Here is a 20352-nt window from a genome sequence, read left to right as displayed (position 1 = left end):
AATCCGTCCATTCTTTTCAGTTTCAATGATTTAGCTAAATTGTGGCCAGGTTTAATTTATTCGTTTCTTGTTTTAGTTTGGCCTAAATAATGGAAACTAAATTATTCAGTGCCTCACGTTTTACTAAAATAATGGAAATAATTTTTAAAACAGGAAACAATTTTTTAATCAGTGTACTGACAGATATCTTTTCCCCAAGTAGTTATCTGTCAAAATAAAAGACAGGTAACGAATCACAAAGTACGTGCATGTTTTATTCTGTTTTATTCGTTCTAAGAAAGGAACATAACTTATTAGGTAGGCTACTACATCTGTGAATATTAAATATTTTAACTACAGTGTTTTTCTTTCATTTTCCTCTGACTGCAGCCGTCAAATGTAACACACCAGCGAGGCAAAGCTGACGACTATTTGCGAAAACGTGCTTTGATGCGTTTGTTTGATAACTTGTGGTTAAAGCGCCACTCAGCGGTCAAAAGCTGCAAATGCACTCTGCAGACGTGGCGGCAGTAGAAAGCACACTCTGGTTGGCCACCTACTATATATACATTTATTAATATATACATTAAACAGTAAAATAAATTGTGTTTTAGATGAGAAGTGAGAGCTGTAAAAACACTGCGTCACAATGGTTCACTGCTGGGTCATTAAAGCACTTTGTGGTTTTGGATGCACCACATTTAACCACAAACACTAATCAAAGAACACCTAAGAAAAACAGCCAGGTTGCCATGACAGCATGATTTGACACTTTCTGAGATCTGAAAAAGTAGTGAGTCATAATCCTACAATTTATATATTTTCTTCAATCCTTCTGGGAATCACCCATTTACAGGTTCGGAAGCTATAATCACAATGTGACGTGATTTGGGTTTAAGTGATTTTACTCAAAAAAAATAAAAATAAAAAAATAATAATGAGTTGGGCAGAGTTTCCTACATCTCAACTTTCACTAAACCATGATATTAACTTCCTCCATGATTCTTTAAACGATATATAACCACACGCACCAATACTGTATAAATAGAATTCTTAAACAATATATAAGTGCACTCATTCCATCTTCAAGGCACCAAAACTGTATAAATAGTACAAGAATGAATAGTAGTAAGCATTCATCAATGCATGCTGACTTTGCTGTCACACTAAAGGGAACCAATAGTGAGAGAGGACTGTGGGAAAGACTAAGTGACTGCAGTGTTTTCTCATCCTAAGAGAGAACAAGGAGGATTCTGCTGCCCCGCACAATGAAAAGCTCCTTAAATGAAAGACTATTGTACTTCCAACTCAGTCTGTCAAGTTTCAGACAATAGCGATCTGAGCATATAAAGTGACGCCTGTCACCCACGTACTGACCACAATGTCATTTGTCAGGGAAAAAGCCACAATATGCTGTTGGTCTACAACACTTGGTTTACCAGAGCGAATTATGCATATGGCCACAAGTGATGGGTGTTCTAATACAGCCACGTCAGCATGTGCATATTATGTGGTGTTTAACAGACACTGCACTGCAAAACGTACCTGGATAAAATCCACAAATGTCCATGGAAGTAAGGAATCAAGTTGGCCGATGTCTTTGGAGAACCGGTTAAGGATTCTTCCTGAAATGACAAGGGAAAAGCCATTCAGAGAACAAAACTGCTTCCAGAACACTGCCAAAAATACCAACCATTTGAACTAGATTTAACTTGACAGGACAGTGTGAAGAAAATGATGAAAACGATTGATTCACTGACAATATATATTTAAAAAGCCTTTGTAAAAAAAAAGTCATGTGGTGCGACCAACATGCAATAAATTAATAAATAAATAAAAATAATTATTAAATATTTAAATATAAAGTCAACAAGTCTGAAAAATAAACTGAACTTTTTAATTATGATATTTAAAATTAATAATACAATTTAATAAAAATAATAAAAATGTATGATATTTAATGAACTAATATTTCAAGATATATGTAAAAAATAACCTTGACAAATAATTAATAAAATATATTAAAAATAATGACTTCACTAACTTTTTTCAGAAAAATGTGTTATTATTTTAAAAATGTGGTATAAACATCAAGTATAGCATAAAAAAATATCTAAAATATTTAATATCTAAATATCTAAAAAAAAAAAAAAAAAAAAAAAAAAAAAAAAAAAAAACGAATAGAAAGAGTACATTTTAACAAGATACCAAATTAGTTGTAATATCTCTCCTTTTCTTGATCTTGGACAATCTTATTCAGGAATAGTGACGAAATCATCACTTATTAAAAAAAAGCTGAAATGCTGACAGTGACTTGCTGTGCAAACTTTTCTGTTGCATTATTTTATCAATAACAATCCCATATTGCCATTTACTTCTTATCTAACTGGTTATGATAACTCTGGCTATAAAGGCCTTTAACCTAACTGGGAGGATAATAAATGGCAGATTAAACACAAATAATGCAAACAAAGGAGAGCTCAGTCAAAATCGGCACCATGACGGATATCTGCTTGTCATTTGTCAGCAATGTTTACGGCTAATGATGTTTAGAATACAAGTCTCAAAAACTGGCAGACATTATAAACACCCACAAGTGTTAACCATTCTTTATCACCAGAGAGCATAGATTACCAATGAAACAGGCCAGAGCGCCGAGACACAGGATACGGTAGTTGTGTCAACTAATCCACATCACAAGCTTATTCCAGCCATAAAAGTTTCCCCAAAGTATGTGATTTCTGTGAGTGCCTCCCACTGTAATTGTGCCTCGTGTGTGCGCTGCTGATAACAGTATCGTGAAAAAGGGCTCCAAATGACTCTTCAGCTGCCATAAAACTATCTATTAGACTTTTGAGACTTGTAAATGCTCTTTTGCTCATGTTATCAATAGTAACACCCCGATAAGCAGCCCTCAGTGACACAGAACCTATATCTGTTTTTTGCTCTTTAGAAGGTGAGAAAGAACTGCATTATACTGGCCATATCAGCCGACTTTGTCCTGCACATTCAAATAATGACCACCCATTATTAGGAATAAAATAATATATAACCCCGACGGTTTCCCCCCCCCCCCCCCCCAAAAAAAAAAAAAAAAAACACCTAGACGGTTTGATGGTATCTCCAAAAAAAATTAAGTTTTCATTAATTATATATAATAAAACTCTGGATAATTAATATATTATTATTATTATTATTAGGAGTTGGGCTGCACGATAAAAATCGCATGTGATATTTAATGCCACCTTGTCAGTAAAGCCGGTTCTGTAATCAGTGGTAAATCTCACATGGAGCAGCATTTACTACACAGAGCCGCTGTTCACTGACAAGCTGCGCAAAACCACATTCAAAGCATACTGAATGAAAGCATACGGACAAGATGCACATTAAATAATCGCATGCGAGTTTTCGTGCAGCCCTGCAATCGGTATGCTTGATCAGATTACTTAATATCAATGAATCAATCATACATTAATATTGAATCACTACCTATTCTATCAAAGTAACATGGCCCTACCATCACTCTGCCACAGTACTTCTTGCAAAAGCCCTGTATTGACAGACATACTTTAAAGAGTTCATGTATGAGGGTTTTTGTTTGTTGACAAGTACAGCAAGAACTTTCCTCTCCTCTGGCAGTTACTGAACATCAGCAGAGGTTTTCCAAGAACAGCACAGGACAGATAAATTACCCACACCACGTTTCACAGGATGTGCTGCCCTCTGTTGGTCAATTCCAACACTGCCTTCAAAAGTAGCTTGATGAATAGACACAGGATTATAAGTAGTCCTTGGTGTTTTTGTACTCACCAATGGGGTTGACGTCAAAGAAGTGGACTGGGGTTCTCAGGATGCTGTTGAACATGCGGTTGTGTAACGTCTCCGTTGAGTTCACCAGAACGTTAAACATAATCAGACCACGCATGAAGCCAAAGATGATGGTGGCTCCTGTTAAACCTGATGAACACAAGATACACAAATCTCCATTACCAATGGTAGACACATGCAACATGTCTACATTTGTACTTTACTACATCTGCTGACTTTGATCATGAGCATACCTGCATAGATGCCAAGATAGAAATCCAGGTTGAGCTCTTGAGTCGTGTTAGTGCCGAAAGTGCCATTTCTGCCAATGGTGGAACTGATGTTAGAGGAAGAAAAGTCCAGCTTCTCCTGCTCTGTGGCCCTGTCAGTCATGACATAATGACATTACGGTAGCTAGTAAACACCAGAACATCATGTCCACCTAATGTATTAAAGGGCAAGTTAACCCAAAAATGAAAATTAGCCCATGTTTTACTCACCCTCAAAGCATCCTAAATAAAAATCACTATATTTAAAACATAATAAACAAATCGGAGGTATATTAAAAATGGTCCTGGCTCTTCAAAGCATTAGAATGGGAGTAGATGGGTGTTTTTGTTCAACAGTCCAAAAGTAGTCAAATAAAGCGCATCCATCCATATTATAACGTGCATCACATGGCTGCGGGAAGGGGGATTTGGGGGGGGTGGGGTGAATAAAGGCCTCCTGTAGCAAATCGATGCGTTTTGTAAAATAAAATATCTATATGTAAAATGATATAAACAGTTTTGTGTAACTTCCACTAACTGTCATAGAGAGACTGCCTTTCCGGTGGATACCTCCGTATGTATGCGTAGCGCATGAGCGTGCGAGTCTCGCGAAAACCAACATTTGTTTACAGGAGCAAAGGAAGCAAAGTTTCTTTACTTTACCAAAGGAAAACTAGTCTCCTATTGGCTTATATCGAAATCCTCTGACATTTTTCTTTACAAATCCTTGTTTTGTGCTTCTAATTCATTACCGGTGATTTGTTCTCTCTCCATCGTACTTCCGTGTTCGTCACTAATGACCGGCTCTTACACTGAACGACTTCCGCTAGGGCTGGGTGATTTTTCTGATTTTATAGATTAATTCGAATTTAATGTTTAATTTAAAGATGGGAGTAAACTTCTTTTAACTTGAGCGCCGTGTTTTTAGAATGCTGTTTCATGCAGGAGACACTGCAAGAGACACGAGTGCAACAGTCAAACACATCCATGTTTACACAGAAAAAAAAACAAGCACAAAAAACTCTAAACACTAACTTTACTCTACGGCTGATATTTTATGTTTGCATCAGGCTGAAAGCTGCTGTTGTTTTTAGAGAACATAGTTAATAAGAGTCTACTGGTGTTATACCTTCAGTCATTTTGAATTTAAATTACCTTGACTTTTGAGAAGATTTTCCTCTTATTATTTCTGAACAAATAATATGTATAAGACAAGTTTGTATAAGATGTAGTTGAATTTCAAGCATCTTCACTGCAAAGATACTTAACGATTTGTTTAACTTATACATCATGTTGACAACTTCATGTGTGGTGCACTTGGAATAGAATTTAATTAAATAGAGGTTTAATAAAGAAAAAGTTACTTGAATCATGTTGTAGTTACATTTTCAAGTTGACTAGTTAAAAATCGTAAAAAAAATATAAAAAAAATAAAGACAAAATCGATAATCGGGTTTTATTTTTTTTGCCAAATCGCCCAACCCTAGTTTCCGCCTATGACAGCTAGCCGAAGTGAGAAAAAGGTGTTTATATCATTTTAAATATGGATATTTTTCTTACAAAAACACATTGATTTGCTACAGGAGGCCTTTATTCACTAATATTATTAATTATTTATGGATGGATGCACTTTATTTGACTACTTTTGGACTGCTGAACAAAAACACCCACCTACTACCATTCTAATGCTTTGAAGAGCCAGGACCATTTTTAATATACCTCTGATTGAATTTGCCTGAAAGAAGAAATTCATATACACCTAGGATGCTTTGAGGGTGAGTAAAACATAGGCTAATTTTTATTTTTGGGTGAACTAACCCTTTAAGCACTATTTAGGTTGCTTAAATACAATTAGTGTACTTCGTGCACTAGTTTCTACTAAGTGCATTTTCTACTAAAACATATTTTAAAAAGTAATTTATTCCTGTGATCAAAGGTGACATTTCAGCATCATTGCTCCAGTCTTCAGTGTCACATGATCCTTCAAAAATCATTCTAATATGCTGATATGCTGCTCAAGAAACATTTCTTTTCATCATCAGTGTTGAAAACAACTGTGCTGTTGAATATTTTTGTGGAAGCTGTGATGCTTTTCTCTTGATTATTTGAGCTTTTGAATAGAAAGTCTAAAAAAAAAACTTTTATAACATTATAAATGTCTGCACTTTTGATCAATTTAATGCATCCTTGTATTAATTCATTTAAAAAAAAAAATCTTACAGAACCCGAACTGCATTATGTATATTTTGAGAAAATTAAACGGAAAAAGCATTTACAGCCATGCAATGTACTTAAAAATAAAAGCTTAGCTGCACAGATATTAATATTACAGATCACTCACCAGTATGAAAGCCACCAGTCATGAAGAATATAAAAAGTCTATAGAGCAGAAAACGGCATTAGCATGAAACTCTTAACTGTGAGCGAGAAGTCTTTCAGTGTATAACCGCAGTAACAATGCTGTCTCTCATACCTGTGCCAGCAAATTGAGGAGCACAAGCAAAATCAGTATTAGGACGTTAGCTCCAGCTCGAAAATATTTCCAGTACATGTGAAGGCCGATGGTTCCCTCAATGCGCGTTTCCTCGGCAATGGTATGCACAGGCTCCGCCTACCCATGAGGAAAAACAAGGTTAAGGCTAGATGGTATACAGATTCGTCTACTGAACATGCCCACATCAATATAGCATAATTTTTGTCCCACTGTACAACAATAATTACTGTTTTTGCATTATTGTAAAGGGAAGGTGTAGATGTTAATAAAACACAATCTACTAGGTAGAAAACCTAGTTTATTCTTAGCTTCCAGTTTTAGCTGTATCCTTTCTAGCTACAACCGAAAAACAATCTTTATGACCAGACGGTGAGTAACATCCCACCCATCCACTAGATGGAGCTACTGACCCATCTGAGCTGTAAATGCAAGTGTTAAAGGACAAGTTCACCCAAAAATAATTGAAAAGTCACACCTACCGGCAGCTGATCGGATTCATCTTTAACAGACAGAACAGATGAAGAGTGCGAACGGATGGAGTTCTGGGAGAGTGTGCGGCTGCGGGGGGAGCGAGGAGCCTCTCCCTTTTCACACTCTTCTTCCTCGTCCTTCTTCAGCAGAGAGGTGAAATCCACTCCCGATCGCTGCAGCTCTGAGTATGTGCCACGTGCCACCATGTGACCCTGAGAGAGACAACATGAGTTAATTTAGGCTCATTTACTCATAGGTGGAATGCAGATTGACTGGTGTGTGCTGTTATAGCTCACCTCCTTCAAAACCAGGATCTGATTTGCAGCCTTCAGGTACTGCAGCTGGTGAGTAACCAAGATCCTGGGCTTGTCCTTCAGAATACCACAAATACACCTGCAAGAACAATCAGCGCTCTTAACACTAACTGCAAATAAACACTGGGGTTGGGAAGATTTTTTCATGTTTTCGAAAGAGGTCTCTTATAAATGCAGTCATAAATACAGGAAAAACAGTAATAATGTGAAATATTATAACAATTTAAACTAACTGTTTTCTATTTTAAAATATTTGAAATGCAATTTATTCCTGTGATCAAAGCTGAATTTTCAGCATCATTACTCCAGTTTTCAGTGTCACATTAACCTTCAGAAATCTTTCTAATTTGCTGATTTGATGCTCAAGAAACATTTCTGTTGAAAACAGGTGTGCATTTATTTCTTTTGACGATTTACTGTTGCTTTTGATTAATTTAATGCATTGTGTTCAAGGTTTACTTTGCTCGTTTTGGAGCTTGACTGTCTCTGAAAACTAAAAGCTATCAATGTACCGAAAAAGAACCTTATGAATAGCAACAGTAAAACACAACAGGATCAATGAAGAGTATGGACTTACTGTTCAAACAGGTGTCTACCCACTTCTGCATCCACTGCACTCAATGGATCATCCAACAGGTAAATATCAGCATCCTGATACACAGCCCTAAAACCCGTAGACAGTAACAGATGTGTAGCAAAATCCAATAAAACAGCTCTTAAATATTCTTTCCTATTAGCAAGTATGTGCTAGTTTGCATATTAAGAAATGTTTTTTTTTCCATTCCATACGTTATACACATTACAAAATGTCATCATTTACATGAAATATAACATCAGTATGTCCATAATGCTGTCCTCTGAATGCACATATTATATTGTGAAATATTATTGCAATTTCTAATATTGGTTTCCTATTGTAATATACTTTAAAATATAATTTATTTCTGTGACACAGTGCTGAATTTTCAGCACCATTACTCCAGTCTTCCGTGTCACCTGATCCTTCAGAAATCATTCTAATATACTGATTTATTCTCGGTGTTGAAACTGTTGTGCTGCTTAATTTTTTTTGGAACCTGTGATACTTTTTCTTTGATGAATAAAAAGTTTAAAAGAACAGCATTTATTTAAAAAAAATCTTTTCTAACAATATAAGTCTTTACTATCACTTTTAATCCATTTACCACATCCTTGCTGAATAAAAGTATTAATTTCTTAAAAAAATAAAAAACTATTAAATACTGTAACAAAATTTCTATTTTGAATAAACACTGTTCTTTTTGACTCTTTATTTATTACAGAATTCTGAAAAAAGTATCACAGCTCCCAAAAAAATATTAAGGAGCATGATTGTTTCCAACATTGATAATAAATCAGCATATTAGAATGATTTCTGAAGGATCATGTGACACTGAAGACTGGAGTAATGATGCTGAAAATTCAGCTTTGCATCACAGGAATACATTTTATTTGAAAGTATATTAAAACAGAAACTGTTATTTATACTGCAATAATGTATAAAATATAATACTGGTATATACTGCAATAATGTTTCACAAAATAACAGTTTTTTTTTTTTGTATTTTTGGTAAAATAAACACAGCCTTGATGAGCACAAGAAACTTCTGTATAAAATATTAAAAATCTTACTGATCCCAAAACTTCTGAACTGTAGTATATATACATATACATATACATATATATATATATATATATATATATATATATATATTATATATATATATATATATATATATATATATATATATATACATACATATACACACACATATACATATACACGTATATATATATATATATATATATATATATATATATATATATATATATTAATTGTATTACTGAATTTGTATAAAAAAACTTAAAAAACCAAAAAATATTTATTTGCTCAAATTAATTTATCCGTTAAGGTTTAATTGTATTACTGAATTTGTATAAAAACACTGAAAAATGGAAAAATAGATTTTTCAAGGTTTAACAGTTTGGGATACCTGGCCAGGTTGACTCTAGCTTTCTGTCCTCCACTGAGAGTTGCTCCTCTGTCTCCGATCACAGTCAAATCCCGGTCAGGAAGCAGCTCCATGTCCTATACAACACAGAAAGAACTACAGTATTAGTACACTACAGCTTAGAATAACCTGAACTTTACAGCACTGAAGATACTGAAGTCTAGTTAAAGTTTTCTAGCTTTGGAGACAAAACAAAATACTTAAACTAGCAATGATGCATTAAATTGACCAAAATGGACAGTAAACACATATAATTTTACAAAGATTTCTTTTTTGTATCTAGTTTCCAGAACAATATTAAATGTTTTCAATATTAATAACAAAAATTTTTTCTTGATGTTTCAGCAAATCAGCATATTAGAATGATTTCCGAAGGATCATGTGACACTGAAAACTGATGCAAAGTTGAATTTTCAGCATCATTACTCCACAGGAATAAATTACATTTTAAAATATATTACAATAGAAAATAATTATTTTATATTGTAATAATACTTGACAATACTACTGTTTTTACGGCATGCTTGATCAATAAAATGCAGCCTTGGTGAGCGTAAAAGACTTTTGAAAACATTTGGAAAATCTTACCGACCCCTAAAGAGTAGTGCAAAGGTATGCACTTAATATATGCTTATTTAAATTAAGTAATCAGCATATGTAATTGATTTGACAACCCTAATTACACCAAGTAAACAATAAATAATCTTACTGAGAGTTTAATTTACAAGCATACGGAAAAGATTAGAAATGGATGAATGAACTAATACGCATCTCACCCTTTTGAGCGCACAGGCTCTGAGAACACTCTCATATCGCTGGGGCTGCAGCTCCTTTCCGAACAGTATGTTGCTTCGAATAGTTCCTGGAAAAACCCAAGGCTGCTGAGAGGCGTACGTCAGCTCACCTTTGACCTTTACCACACCCTTTTCTGCTGGAAGCTCCCCCAGAACAGTGCTGAGGAGAGAAGACTGCAGGAGAGCGGTGAAGATTAATAACACTCATGACTGCCATAATCACTTCTATTTTAAATAGCAAAGCTGGAAAAGTGAAATGAGAGAATTGAGTTATTGTGACTCACCTTTCCAGCCCCCACAGGACCAATAACAGCTAGAAGTTGACCTGGCTTCACAGTTAAAGATAAGTTTTGTAATGTTGGCGCATCTAGAGACTGAGAAGTAGACAGGAGAGAATATAAAATAACATCAACGTAAAAAAGGGGGAAATTTGTTTCAACAGAACTTACTAAAAAAAAAAGTTTAGGATCAGTACAATAGAAAGTAATGAATACTTTCATTCAGCAAGGCTGATAACTTTTAAAGCGTTAACTTTTACACGGTTTCAACAAATTTATATTTCAAATAAATGCTACACTAATTAATACATCTATTATCTTGGACAAAAAACAACAACACTAAAACTGAGGTAACATGCTTCTGAGATGGAAACAGGACATCCACACAATTTCGAGAAAACTTCTGCTACTTGATGGTCACTATAGCAGCTTATAGTTCTGCATTTCCAAAATTATAACTGTGAGGAAAGTTTGTGTGCTTTTCATGGGCCTTGTCACACTGCACTCACCTTGTCCCAGTAGCATATGAGATCCTCTATTTCCACAGACGCCTCTTTCCTATCCTCCTGAGTAAGAGGAACGTGAGATTTCACAAGCTCATCGAGCAAGAGGAACTTCTGCACGGGAGAGAATGACCACAGACACTTATGATGCATGAACACAAGGCCATCACACACAAAAATCTGCTGTAATAACACTCTGATAGTCTAGTCACAGTATTTTGGAGTTTCTTTGGTTAACACAAATTAGGACTGTCCGACAAGTAGAAGAAGCAGGTTCAATGTGAGGTCAAATTGGAAATTAATCATCTGCTTTGTATATAAAGGCTCCCTTCTCTAAGCAGACACTCCATGATTACAAAATCTGCAGGTTCATGACTTGCGTAACATTAGCTGTGTCAGTGGGAACTTTGGAGTAGATCTAAAATTAACCCTGATAATGACACCTACAGCACAACCAGAGGAGCCAGAGATTTAGAAGTTATTAGTCTTAGCAAATCATCTTTCATTTCATTTGTTAGTATCGAAAGCTTATTTAATAAATGTGTTATATGACATAATTATAAATATACAAGTATAACAATACTATATATGTGTTATAAGAGTTTGTGAGCATCAACTTGCTCATTACTTATATGTAAGTTTCTATCTTCTTTTGCCTTAATCCGAAGCAAATAAATACTAAATCTGAAACATATATAAATATAAATAAATATAAATAAACAAAAAAACACAAAAACAAACACACAAACACACTATGTCTGGGGAAGTTAAAAACATACAAAGTTAACACATTAATTGATTAACGCCGACAATTTTTTTTAATCGTACGTTAACGCAGTTTTTTTATTATTATGAAAGTCCGTTGCTCACTGGCTCTGAATACACATACAGACAAACCATGGGTCACGGGAGGGGTGGGATGCAGTGATGCCAACTAAATTTCAGGGGAAGTTGCAAAAGGAAGGTGGATTTGTTGCTAAATGACATTGTGATGTAATTGCGCAATGACATCAACATGCACTTATGATGCACAATTGTGTCACTGCATCAAAAAAAATGTATGTGTCAATTTTAGATTTGTTTGTAAAATAATATAATAATAAAATACAAGCAACTGTATTTTTAATACAACATTTAATTATTGAAAACTCACAATTACAATTTAAGTTTTTTTTTTTTTAATTAGATATAAAGTAAAATGCAGTGTATTAATGGTTAGTATGCTACACTCTAAGAAAAGTCTGTAAAAACAGTCTGCTATGTTAATATGTTTTCACCCCCCCGGCTCTCAATGCATCGTGTTTTCTTCAGGTGCATCAGTGAATGTTTGAACCTTTTTTAATAGTTGTGTCTGAGTCCCTCAATTGTCCTCAGTGTGAAAAGATGGATCTCAAAATCATACAGTCATAGCTGGAATGGGTTAAAATATGCAAAAGATATTGGAAAACTGAAGAATCTGCAGGACATGGATGATTTTTCTGAAGAACAGAGTTTAGTTTAACTGTTCAGAACTGTTCAAGGGACTCATGGACAACCATCAAAAAATTAAAAAAACAGTCGTGGATCATCTGGTAACCACACACAGTATTAAGAACCAAGGGTTCCTAAACTTTTAAAGAGGGTTATTTGAATAATTTCAGCTATTTTTTTGTCTTGTGGACTATATGTAATCATCTTTTATGTAAAATATCTTACTCAGGACAGTACAAAATATATGCAAACATGTACAGTATATAGTATAGATGCGGCCTAATGATGACGTTCGTACCTTGATCCTTCGGATGCTGATGGCAAATATATATATATATATATATATATATATATATATATATATTTATATATATATATATATATATATATATGTATATATATATATATATCTATATCTATCTATCTATCTATCTATCTATCTATCTATATATATATATATATATATGTATGTGTATGTATATATATATATAGATGACGTTCGTACCTTGATCCTTCGGATGCTGATGGCAGACTACGACACTTTACAGTATATAGTATAGATGCGGCCTAATGATGACGTTCGTACCTTGATCCTTCGGATGCTGATGGCAGACTCGGACACTTTCTCGATAGCAGAAGGGAAGAACAGAGTAACGGTGAGGCGGACGGCACTGTACAGCGACACGGTCACAAACACACGGCTGGCAGAGATTTTGTTGCCCACCAGAACGTACACAGTGAACGTCACAAACAGGATGATTTTATTCGCCGTAAAGAACGAAGCCATGTTCAGTCCTCGGAGGTAAGAGCTGCTCATGATTTTTGAGATCTCCTTTCTACAAGAAACAAACAAAAAAGAGATTTTAGCTGCTAATGCCCAAGAATCAAAAAGATTATTTTATCCAAGAGATGCATAGAAGTACTTTACAAGGTTGGCTTGCACAAGAAAGTTCATATTGTCTTTTCATAGTTTAAAAAGACATTACAAACAGAACTACAGATAAGATTAAAAGAAGCATTGTTTGTGGCATTGCAAGGATACAACTAAGATTTCATGGCTTCAAACTATGATAAACATTATTAAAACTTTACTTTTTTGACATGCTGACATTCTGCCAAGTCCTGAACAACAGTACAGAAGAATATGAACACAACTGGTTCTAGTCATGTGAGTTTACGGCACTGGATTGCACTTGCAGTGCATTCTCAGCATTGCCTCAAGGAATGCTTTAGTCGTCTTCTACAGTCAGTGTTTACTTTTAAGTCAGCATGTATAGTTTAATGTCACAGGTGTTTTCTATTATTCTATCATTTGACCAACTCAAGGTTTTACAGATCTTTATAATAAAATCAATACAAGTCCTTTAAAAAACCTATTAAGACCTTAAAAAAAAAACTTTTGGCAATTTGTCATCTTCAGTCAATAATTCTGCTGCCCTATGTCAGAGCTGCAGCACTGTAAACAGATTAAATAACTCATATATCATTTACCTTCGTACATCATTAACCAGCGCTGCGAATGGCTTTTCCCAGGCATACATCTTAATTATACGTATACCAGACACCACCTCATTCATAGTGCGTATCCTGCTGTCAGTGAAGGCTGCCGTCTTACTCCTGTGAGACACAGACAGAAGATTTTTGAGATATATAGTGTTTTCTAAAACATAAAAGTAATCCTGTAATAAACATCATTGTTTAAACATGTCCTAGAATTAACATCTTAAAGGGATAGTTCACCTTCAGTTGCTGGTGCCCACTGACTTGCATAGTCTTTTTTTCCATACTATGGGGACCTGCAACAGAAGGTGAACTATCCCTTTAACATGGCCCTGATCAACCATGAAGTATAAATCCTAACCCCAAGTCAGATAAACTTTAGATTTGCTGACACAAGTTATCTTGCAGACACTTAACTTACAAATTATTATTACACTTATAAATTCTTAATTAAATAATTAGGCGATGACACATAATAAAACTATCAGATCATGACCTAACTTACAAAACGTATCTTCTTTGTTAGTAAAACATACAAAGTATACAAAACTGAATTCAATTGATATTTATAAGTTCTTAGGTAAAAGTGCAAAACAAATTGTCCTGATTTTAACATTTAACATCTCTAAAGTATTTGAATTTAAAATCATTTTATATATATATTTATATATTATTTTTCCTTTCAAGTATTTTTTAATAATCTGACAAATACATTTTTAAACGATGTATCATATTCAGGTTGGCTCTGAAAAGCTGAATCCTGATCTCAGACTTTGCGCAGAAAGAGGAAAGAGCATGTGGTTAAACGTGTGACTATGATTTATTGTGTTTGAGAACTGCTGCAAGAATGATCACCACAATAATTTCTTCACTTTAAAAAAAATCCAACTTTCGAAAAGTTCAACTAACCAATATAAAAAAGTAGCCTAAAAAAAAATACTCTAAACATGTCGCTAGCAAAAGTTGTTTTGTTTAGCTTACTTGGATACTCAAGTATTTGTTTACAACATATCCTAATGTTCTCCCAAATTTTCAAATTGAGTCATCTGAACAAACAATTTAACACTGAACAATAATGCACAAGTTCCCAGCATGGATTGCAGCTTGTTAAAAAATGTTAAAAAAGATTAGCATTGGTAAATGCTAAAAAAATCTTTGGTTGTTCTGACAGACCTTTTAACACTCAGTAGACTGAATTTTATTAATTCGATTCTATTAGTTAGATTGAATTAAGTTTTCAAGTTGTCGGTTGCTAGTTAACTTTGACTGTGATAGCTTGACTTTTTTTTTGTGTTAGGTCAACCTTTTTTTTTTTTTTTTTTTTTTACAGTGTTATAAATGACTTGTTTGATGATGATTAACAGCTCATTATATACAGTATAACTACTATAACAGAAGAATACACCATCCTTAGCATGCAAAGTTCTTCATGCTCTTGAACGGTTCTTTTGAGCTATTAATCATTTCTAGATTACGTAAATCTGCACACATGCAATTTATTTAAGAATAAAGCCTACTTGAAGCCTCAAGCCTACTTGACACTATTCAACGTGACATGAAGAGCATCTTGTGATTGTGATTAAAACTTTCAGCTTCTTATGATTCCTTTTCCCTGATCCAATTTGAAAAGTTCCCTATCAGAGTAATCCTGAGATTGTACCTGTACTTTGAAAACAGTTTCCCAAACATGGTCTGAAGTGGCATAAGGAAGATTAAAACTGCCATGCCCGCAAGACATGATGCTCCGATCTCTTGCCATAGCAGACCAATCACAGCTGCGGCTTGCAGAGGCCCCACCCACAGGAAGTGCAGAAAAATAGTCAGCTGGGAAAAGACGTGTGAACAAAACAACAGATAATTATATCATACTTCACCAACTAAAAATACCACGGTTATTACCATGGGGTTTGGATGTGGCAAAATTTTGAATTTTAAAATGCAATTTATTCTTGTGATGACAAAGCTGAATTTTCAGCATCATCACTCCAGTCTTCAGTGTCTTCATAATGCTGATATGCTGCTCAAGAAACATTTCTAATTATTATCAATGTTGAATTATCAATATACTGATAAAAATTAGATTACATTAGAAGTAATATTTGTGGAAAATGTGATACTTTTTAGGGGATCCTTTGAAAAATAAAGAAAAGGTGAGTTAAAAAGAAATGCAGTCATTTCAAAAAAGAAATCTTTTGTAACAATAAAAATGTATTTACTGTCACTTTTTCCATTCTTACTGAATAAAAGTATTAATTTCTTTCAAAAAACATGATGATATTTAACATATCATACATGCTGTAGACTACACAAGTACAAAAGTATTATCCACCAACAATTGTGTAGTTTTTACAGAGTATATCAGGTTTGAAGTTTAGATTATATAAAATGCAAATTTTTGAAATAAAACCAACATCTGGATTCCATCATCAGCGATCATTTAATAAGCTCTTACATAGTAGTACAAAACCATGTTATAGTTCATGAGACAATTTAGTGTAGTACTTGGGACATGGTGTACTGCTTTTGTAATTTCACATTACAAACAGCCCAATAGATTATTTTTAGAATCTTCAAAAAGGAGCTTAAACTTCAAAGTTCTAATTTCGGGTAACTTTGGAACTTCCCGTAATTCTTCACAGAACCCCTCTGATGTCTGCTGGTAAATGCAAGAGAAACGCCTTCAAGGACAGATGTAGAACAATGACTTTCCTACTACAAATACACAGCATGACTGCTCAGATAGTATGAACATGTCTTGTGTTTACCGAGCTGCGTTAAAGTAATGTTACATAACACACAGCTATCTATCTCATAATGATAATAACTCAACTGCTGGAGACTCCATTGGCCTGATTAATAGGTGAGTTAAAAACCACAACACATAAAAAGTTTAAAATGTTTAACTAATCATTTTAATTTCCCAATAACCCGAAGTCAGGCTGTAAATGCTCAAAAGCTTAAGACTACCTATTTGTGACCTCTCCAGCTACTCTGAATGCTGGCCAATCTGTTAACCAGTAACACAAGCCCTTTACGGTAAATCACTCGTGCTGCCTCTGGCTGTTTTAACTGGAAACTGACTAAACAAGTAACACATTTAATTCCAATAAAAAAAAAAAATTAAAAAACCTGCTTCAAAAACAGGAAATTGATGACTGGTGACTATAACCCTTAAAAGAAGTTATTCTGGAAATGTCCTACCTCATCGAACTTGTTGACATCATTCGACAAAAGGTTAACAATCTGCCCCGTGGTTGTTTGGCCCATGGCTGTGGCACTAAGGCACAATGCCTAAAGGAAGAAACAATTAAAAAGGTTTGCGAATCAATCTCAGCCAAGCCCAAAAATAAATAAAACATTCCTATTGCTCATATCTACAGACACTTTATTAAAAGAGAGAGAGAGAGAGAGAGAGAGAGAGGTGGCACACTTAAAAAAAAACAAAAAAAAAACATAACCTCAGATTCCCATGTAAACACCATGTTATACAAATGTGACCCTGGAGCACAAAACCAGTCTTAAGTCGCTGGGATGTATTTTTAGCAATAGCCAAAAAACCATTGTATGGGTCAAAATTATCAATTTTTCTTTTATGCCAAAAATCATTAGGATATTAAGTAAAGATCATGTTCCATGAAGATATTTTGTAAATTTCCTACCGTAAATATATCAAAACTTAATTTTTGATTAGTAATATGCATTGTTAAAAACTTCATTTGGACAACTTCAAAGGCGATTTTCTCAGTATTTAGATTTTTTTGCACCCTCAGATTCTAGATTTTCAAGTAGTTTTTGTCCGATCTTAATAAACCATACATCAACAGAAAGCTTATCTATTCAGCTTTCAGATGATGTATAAATCTCAATTTCGAAAAATTGACACTTAAGACTGGTTTTGTGGTCCAGGGTCACAAATATGGTACTTATAAATAATCCTGGTGCTACCATCTGGTACTATCACTGTAAATTGGCACCTCCTCAATTTTTTAAGAAAATCTAACCTTTTTGTAGATCATGTGACACATTGCAATGCGGATTTTCATTCCAGCTCTTTGGACGTGGTAAAAGTAGAGGTGGTGGAGTAAAGCCAGACCCAGAGTGGAGAGAGAGATGCCTGCTGCATATCCATAAGCTTCATACAACGCTGCCATGTTATCAGGGTCATATCTCTCAAAATACTGAATGAGTTTTCCTAAAAACACTGGTTGAATCACTTTAATCACCTCCTATAATGGGGAAGAAGAAACATCCGATAATAACAATGTGAAATAAATGATATTTTGTACTTGTAAGAACAATATGAGGCTGAATGGATTAGACGTTCATATTCCTAAAAACATCCAAACCCTTGTTTTTATTATATGAGGAAATTGTGATAGCATTGTTTACAGTTCTGTTCTACATGTAGGCAGGTAGAACCCCAAATTCTGTTTTACTGTTTTCCAAAATCCATGTTTACATTTTTCTGGAATCTGTTTTAATGGTTTAATAAAATTCTGTTAACCAAAGCGGATATCAAATCAATTTAATTCATAAACCTTTTAAAATTTAGTAATTTATTAACATTGTAATAAATTATGTTGACGGCAGCCAAATATACTCTGGAATGGCTACCGTCCACTGTTTGGTTACCAACATTCTTCAAAATATTTTCTTTTGTGTTCAACAGAAGAAAAACACTCGCTCAGTTTTGGAAGTGGAGGGTGCATAAAGTTTTTTGGATGAACTATCCCTTTAATACAAATGTATTAGGCTATTTATAAAAAAACATGGTTATTAAATGAATGCATAAAAATGTAACAACTGAATTAATCTTAAAATGCAATCAAATTAAATTTGAATAATTCCTTTCCATTTTTGGCAAACAAAGTCCTGAAATGATAAAATATTGTGTTAAAGGTGACATATTATTACCCTTTTTACATTATGTAATATAAGTCTCTGGTGTCCCCAGAAAGTGTCTGTAAAGTTTCAGCTCAAAATACCCCACAGATCATTTATTATAACATTTTCAAAATGCCTATTTTGATTGGAGCGCAGAAACGCGTTGTTTTTCATACCTGTCTCTTTAAATGCAAATGAACTGCTGCTCCCTGCCCCCTTTTCCAGAATAGAGCTGCACCATTACAGCTCAGACCTGCTAAAAACATCTGTTTTGGTTCTGATTATCATGTTTATCGCGCTGAAATAATGCATTTTAAACCATATAAGTTTAAGCTTCTGATATAGGGTTTTCTGAGTGAACACATCTGAAGCACACGGACAGAAAGCGGCTGTCATAGCATGTGAGTACTAAACTAAGTTCTCATTCACACACAAGTTTACGTAAAAAACACACGAGTTACAAAAACAGTCGTTTATGTATGTGAAGGTTTTAGATCTGTGTGGCAGCAGCAATATACAGTAAATACATCAATAATTCCACTGCTCTCTTGTTTCGCCATGACATTATAGCTGGTAGTGGTACACCGTTGTCGCTTGCAAAATCAATATGATGGCACCATTGGGAGGAAGCTTACAGATTAAGGGGTGGTAATATTATAATCAGATCCCTTTGCCACATCAGCTAAATCAGACGCACTCGCGGTTGCACAGAAAGGCTTACAAAAAAAAATTTACTAATATTAATCTTTTTCATGTTTCCTTGGTTGATAGATGCACCGGGGACCTGATTATAGCACTTAAAACCTGGAAAAGTCCGATTTTCATGATATATCGCCTTTAAATTCCATAATAAATAATGTTTTAATAAACTGTATTACTACAGATATATTATAACTTTAAGAAGTAAATTCTTCTGTAAAATAGTGATATAATTCGGTCAGAATTTCTTCAAGTTAAACCAAGCTTTTATTTTGGCTGGTTGTAGTGAAGCCAATCCTTGAAACCACTCAAACCACTGAGTTTCAGTTTGTATCTAACAATAGCTTTATGAAATTAAGAAATACTGTCCCTTGTTTTCCACAGGGGCATATATGTGCTATGTACTTTCTATAATAACTAGGCACTAATCCTGAACCTAACCATAAACCTAGCATTAGCCCATATTCATTTCAAGTAGTTACTTTATATTTCTTGGTACTTTCTTGTGAAAGTACAATGTAAGTGTCTTCATCCTAAAATATAAAACACTCACAAAATCTAAACCTAAAAGTGTACATATACAAAAAACCCATAATAAACATATGCACAAAAGTTTTCAGATTTATAAAACCATGCGTACGCCAGAACCTGCGCAAAAATCCCTTTATAAATCTCAGTCAGGGGAAGATTGTGCATACGTGCATCTCCACCCCGACTCCTCCCCGAAATCACCATATATGGAGCTTACAACGCCTAGTTTTACTATGCATAACCTCATCTGCATATCATTTCCATGCTTATTCCCATCCACGTGACACCATATTTAACGCTGTTAAAGGTACAAAACATCAAGTAAATAT

General features: G+C 34.3%; 1 protein-coding gene across 1 annotated transcript in view; it reads right to left on the bottom strand.

Annotated features, from left to right (window-relative positions):
- The window catches only part of LOC109055430 (ATP-binding cassette sub-family C member 4-like), a 38629-nt gene that overhangs the window by 12294 nt on the left and 5983 nt on the right, over nucleotides 1–20352 (bottom strand). Inside the window, exons 4-20 of the mRNA XM_042725434.1 lie at nucleotides 17911–18135; nucleotides 17111–17200; nucleotides 15570–15733; nucleotides 13901–14026; nucleotides 12996–13245; nucleotides 10946–11053; nucleotides 10443–10532; nucleotides 10141–10332; nucleotides 9347–9441; nucleotides 7912–7998; nucleotides 7317–7413; nucleotides 7029–7232; nucleotides 6529–6666; nucleotides 6397–6434; nucleotides 4041–4168; nucleotides 3790–3936; nucleotides 1525–1604 (exon numbers count right to left, since the gene is read on the bottom strand). Of these exons, the coding sequence (XP_042581368.1) occupies nucleotides 1525–1604; nucleotides 3790–3936; nucleotides 4041–4168; nucleotides 6397–6434; nucleotides 6529–6666; nucleotides 7029–7232; nucleotides 7317–7413; nucleotides 7912–7998; nucleotides 9347–9441; nucleotides 10141–10332; nucleotides 10443–10532; nucleotides 10946–11053; nucleotides 12996–13245; nucleotides 13901–14026; nucleotides 15570–15733; nucleotides 17111–17200; nucleotides 17911–18135 (2259 nt within the window). The remainder of the gene's footprint in view (nucleotides 1–1524; nucleotides 1605–3789; nucleotides 3937–4040; nucleotides 4169–6396; nucleotides 6435–6528; nucleotides 6667–7028; nucleotides 7233–7316; nucleotides 7414–7911; nucleotides 7999–9346; nucleotides 9442–10140; nucleotides 10333–10442; nucleotides 10533–10945; nucleotides 11054–12995; nucleotides 13246–13900; nucleotides 14027–15569; nucleotides 15734–17110; nucleotides 17201–17910; nucleotides 18136–20352) is intronic.

This window comes from Cyprinus carpio, chromosome B6 (genome assembly GCF_018340385.1).
Source record: "Cyprinus carpio isolate SPL01 chromosome B6, ASM1834038v1, whole genome shotgun sequence".
In the NCBI taxonomy this organism is placed as follows: domain Eukaryota; kingdom Metazoa; phylum Chordata; class Actinopteri; order Cypriniformes; family Cyprinidae; genus Cyprinus; species Cyprinus carpio.
This window is presented reverse-complemented; position numbering and strand designations above follow the sequence as displayed.